Source organism: Echinococcus granulosus (assembly GCF_000524195.1).
Source record: "Echinococcus granulosus chromosome Unknown EG_S00247, whole genome shotgun sequence".
NCBI classification, from domain to species: domain Eukaryota; kingdom Metazoa; phylum Platyhelminthes; class Cestoda; order Cyclophyllidea; family Taeniidae; genus Echinococcus; species Echinococcus granulosus.
The window spans coordinates 29,123-34,450 of NW_020170627.1; the positions used below are offsets into that span (position 1 = coordinate 29,123).

General features: G+C 35.5%; 1 protein-coding gene across 1 annotated transcript; it reads left to right on the forward strand. All coding sequences in view use genetic code 11, as the record gives it.

The window, feature by feature from the left end:
• Positions 1-487: 487 nt before the first annotated feature.
• Positions 488-1,696, forward strand: EGR_10655 (hypothetical protein; the record flags this gene model as incomplete). The annotated part of the gene is made up of 3 exons (XM_024499904.1): positions 488-506; positions 1,118-1,234; positions 1,677-1,696. The coding sequence occupies 3 exons, from the start codon at positions 488-490 to the stop codon at positions 1,694-1,696; spliced, it is 156 nt and encodes a 51-aa protein (XP_024345683.1).
• Between the last annotated feature and the right edge of the window lie 3,632 nt (positions 1,697-5,328).

Genomic DNA, 5,328 nt, shown 5'->3' on the forward strand with positions numbered 1-5,328 from the left:
TTTAATGAAACATATGGAGCACACTCATCAGGGTAAGTTGCCATTGGGCTTGTTTATAATGTAGCAAACGCGCTACCTATGCAACCAAAATCAAAATTGTTAAAACATGCTTGTCACTCTGAAGTAGTTGTTGACAATTATGAATGCAAGAAACCTATTTTTATATAGGTGGGTATAACTGTGATGAACTGCAGCAAATGTGTCATACCGTTGATAAAGAGATCCTGTTTCGCATTGTAGACAAAAGATTATTATAAAAGACGGGCCTAGTTTGCGCTTACTCGTGTTGAGCACCAAATCAAATAAAAAAATGTAGAATGCTGAGCCCTCCATCCAAGAAATATAATGATTTGAGTCCTCACTGTAGGGCAAAATCAAATTCCTATGCTACAACTGTGTTTTTATGTGCACTGCAATGCAGCTCTGCCTTCGCATGATAGCAACATTATTTGTTCAAGCAAACGAAGAATATGAGGCCATTTTAGTTATGATTGTATGCGCAGGAGGTAAAAATTTTGGTCTAATCCTTTTAACGATTCATGAAATTTAGTTGGAATTTCCTACCTAGGTTAATTGGTTTTGTTATTTTCCCAAATAAAAGATAATTTTAATGTACACTGTGCGGAAAAGCTCTTTCCTGTCATGGCACACCAAACCAATACCGTTCAAATATCCACGAAAGTAAGTCACACAATTGCGGTCAATTTGGACGACTTATTACGCATAAACTATTTTAAGGAGGGTGTTTAGACACCAGGAATGCAGAAACTGATTTATCAAAATGACGGGTTTTTGTTATTTTACGTTTGATGAAGTACATAAGTCAGATGCTTTCGTCTTAATGAATCATTTACCAACCGATGGGATTTAGGCTACCACATCTCTGCACTTTATAAGATCTGCTCTAATACCCCTTAAAAGGTCCTTAAAATTATCTCAAGTCCAATTAGGTTCGATAATTTTGTTTTAGGTAGAAGTCATTTGTCAATCAGCATTGTCATAAAGAGTTCAGGAGTCGCAGCAAGCTGAGCGATTGCATATTAAAGGTTCTCGATAGTGAAAATTCCTAAATTTGATTCTTCATTATCTAATAAACAAATTATTTTTGGTGTCTAAGGCATTTACTTTCGGGATCGCAAAATTTTAGAGAGGACGCTGTTTACCTGCCAATATTGCTCTACAACCTTCTTGCGCCGAGGCAATTTAAATCTTCACATTTCTGAAGTCCATGAAGGTAAGTTAAGTACGTCCTAATATTAGTCGTAAATTTCAAGCGTTTACTCTTAGTTATTATGTACTATTTATCTCCTCAATTTCTGCTTTTGTAGGGTGGCTTTAGTACTGCAAGTATTGCAATGAATCCTTCTCACAGCGAGGCTACATGAACAGACATATTACTGTAAAACATGGGAAAGCCTTAAATAATTCCTAAAGGTGCCTTCATTTTCTTGTATTTTTGCCTGCATTTAAACATAATTCTGTTCTATCTACTTCGTCATACCCTTGGGGAGGTCGTTCAATGAGATCATCTCCTACGTCTTATTACAATTTACTCAAAGAGGGAAGCTGTTTTGAATTTTCGTATTGTAAAATAATATTCTAACCTCTTGGTAGGTAGCTTTTCCATATTAATGGGTGTGCGACATAATTTTTCTGTTTCCTAATTCTTTAATTAGGATATGCTATAATCAAGTGATCATTTGTAAATGATGCGAGAAACCATTTAATACTACTGCGAATTTAGCTGTATTTTGGGAAGCTAAATCCACTATGAGGCGTATTAGAATAAAGGAATTGCTGTTACACGAAACAAGCAAATTATATATTTTTAAAAATTGTGCTGCAACCCTTTAGCTACGAAAATTTTTAGGGCTACCTAAAATGCTACTATTACTACTTTAAAAGCAAAGCCATTAACTTTGAGGCCGACTTCTTTAGCTTCCATATTTAAAAGCATATTTTACGACATTTTAAAGGCTAATATCTCACTTTACCAGCTCCACATACTAATACTGGTACCAAAACGCCTTCTTTAAAGGAAAAAATAGAAATGCATGTATTATACTCATGGTTAAATGCAAGGATTCGTGAGTTCACCTCACTCTTCTCACTTTCTTCCAGTACAGAAACACGGACATCACATAGCTCACCTTTTGTCGTAGGAAAACACGCTCTCAGGCCTTATGCCAATCAAGCGAATCACCAGCATATATGCATGTATCATCAGTGGCATCATCGCATGCATGCTTCTTTTAATATGATGGAAGCATTGTTTTTTGTCTGATTCAGACAAAATGAAATTCGCCTGCTTTGGCGTTTTGTGCTTACCTCAAGCTTAAATCATGCTATGTATTAAGAATAAATAAAGCTTATCTCTTTAAAACAGTTTGTCGTGCAAAACTTACAAGCGTGGTTTAACTTTAAGTTATGTATGCCTCCCTAGTAAGCAATTGCTCCTAATACATAATGTAGAAATCGACTAGTTTATAAACTGACCCCATAATAAGAACCAAATGTAGTGCCAAAATTGGAATTGCTTTACATCTCACATGAGATCAAAATGCATTTTACTAAAGAAAAGTATATCATTTGTTCTTTTGAATTGTCACCAGATTATTGGGTTTTAAACTAACCAAATGACATTCTCAGCAAAGTTCACTTTCTCCAAAAGTAAATGGAAAAACTATACTACCAATATAACCACTGATCTCTAACCTACAACTTTTTATTTGAATCTAGTGAAACATTTAAGGAGTTGTTAAAGTATACATTTAGAAAAATAACAAAATATCCTTTGATTTTGAGGATTTTAATAAGTTGAACACCTATGCAGTATGAGCCCTTTTTGCAGGATACTTGTTATGCCCTTTTGATCGGAGAATGCTTCACATCTACACACCATATATCTTAGCTCTAGATTTTGATCATCATTAATACCTGTGTCAGTTAATGATGCAGGCAAAAGAAGTCACACTACTTTTATGTGGCAAGTAGAAAGGAGTGCAAATACAGCGGTCGGATCTGCTGTCAAGACACTTGAAACGACGGTCTAAATCTTTTGAAACAGTACGGGATATTTTGAGGACAACCAAAACTGCTTATTGCGGTCTATTCCACCCAGTTCAGGACAAGAACCAAACGAAAATAAGAGTGCTGCTAACGACAATGCAAAATTCACTTAATCGCAAACTCATAGTGACTCAAGTGTGTTAAGTTACTATCTTGCCACTTTGTGATATTCTTAGCTCTTAAGTGCCTTTAGGTCTGTTTTTGATGCCCGCTCTTTTCTGTTCGCTATTTGTTATTTATTGGTGCCATAATATCTTGTATATATGTGTTAGTTAACTGCTGTATCGGACAAAACTATTGCATAACATATAATGTATGCATTTCGGGGGAGTTTTAGGAAGGTAATGTACTTATATTTGGTGTGACAGAATAGAGGGAAGACAGATTTGATAGTGCCGTGAGGAGGATAAGCAATGAACAAATACAGAAGAGAACTGAAAATGTAATGAACGACTATTAATTCGAATTCTTTATCCCATAACCATTCCTAAATTATAATATATAATTCGCAACAGTAAGCCGAAGAGTAACATTAGGAGAAAAAAGAGTTCCGAATTTGGCTAAATTGACTAAATAAAAGTCCAAGCAGTGTATAAATTCGAAGTTTCTACAAATTTCAGTAGTAGAAGTTTGATGGTGCTATATAGTTTAAATGGCATAAACTGCTTTTTTTATTATCTGATCATTATTTCTTTCTCTTTTTCCAACATTACTGCATGCACTTACATGCTTTTGCCAAAACTCAATGTTGATATTTATCAAGTGAATAAATGAAGGATTCCTGAAGCTATCCTGGAAACACATAACAGCGTTTTCACTATTTTGATTATGTAGCGTGGATTTTTACCCATTAGGCATAGTGCAGAGCACATAAAATAAACATAAGGATAAAAGTGGCGAAGTCTGTAGCATCAAAATAGATGCCTAGGTAAACAACCATTAAATTTGCAAATGCCTTTGCTAATGGGATTAAGCGATGTAAAATAATGTAAAATACAAAACAATTTTTTAGGTGTCTTGTACTTATTTTACAGAGTTGGACTTTATGCTGAAGCTCTTTAGGCGAAAGCATTTTTGCACGCCACGCATGAAAATGTTGTTTAGTCTGTCATGCTTGCAAATTCTATTACGCTGAGCATTTAGCAAACACGGTGCAAATACGAAAGGTGTAAACAAAATCATTCGAACCTGTGCTACAAACATTTCATTCCCTTTTCTTTACTTTACCCTATTTCAAAGAGAGTGTAATCGCTCTGCAATTCATGGAAAAACCTCGGTATTTTCTTTACTGATTTACCAGCACTAAAGTTCATATAGGCATGTTTGAACTTTTTAGGATTATTTTTTATAGAAAGATTCTCGTGCATCTTCAAGGTGTACTGCATTGTATCACCTCGAACAGATAGATATCAGTCGAATTTTTTTATATTTGGTAGTGCACCACACCAACACCCATAAGATAAGCATTTCGAAGTGCGTCGCGCAAAACATGGATTGGTAGGGTCATCTCTGCACTCCCTACTACTTACTTTAATTTGAGTAGCACCTAATTAATTGGTTGGCTTTAAGTGAACTGATAAATTGACAGACCTTAAGGTACTGCCTACCTATCTGCCTTCTCTTCATCCATCTATTTGCCATCCAAAAATCCATTAATTTTAATGGTCTGAACTATCCAGAAATGGGAGAACAGCTGTTGACAAGGGAAGTAGCAGATATGTTAATGAATTAGCGCGCCCCCAGAGTCCGAATGCACCGTTAAATCGACCATCCGAGGAACAGCCATGCTGATAGATACACATAAATAGCGCATAAAATCAGCACATTTGGTGAAAAAGGACAAATCTGGAATGGCAGCTAGTTTTGGGAAGTTTATGCCACAAACAAAAACAATATAAGTCTTCCTGAATTAATTTACTTGGATTAATAATTTATAGTTGCTTACTCCAACTTTATCCATCAAAAAGAATGATAGGTGCAAAGCTCTTTTACACTTTTACGAAATTTTTGTTTGGATAACCGATGAAACATTTAACTCCATAACTTTCGCCTTTTCTTCACATCTTCATTGCCCTCTGCTCACTCCATTTCCTCCCTGACCAATAATTTGGAACTTTCTAAGGCAAATGTTGGTCGCTAAGAGAAAATAGAGATGAAGATTAGGAAATGCTCCGTTTCCTTACTTCCCTATCAGGGTGCATAGAATTCTAGGCCTCAAATTATGCACCGGTTTCGACATCATTTTAACCATGGCACCGT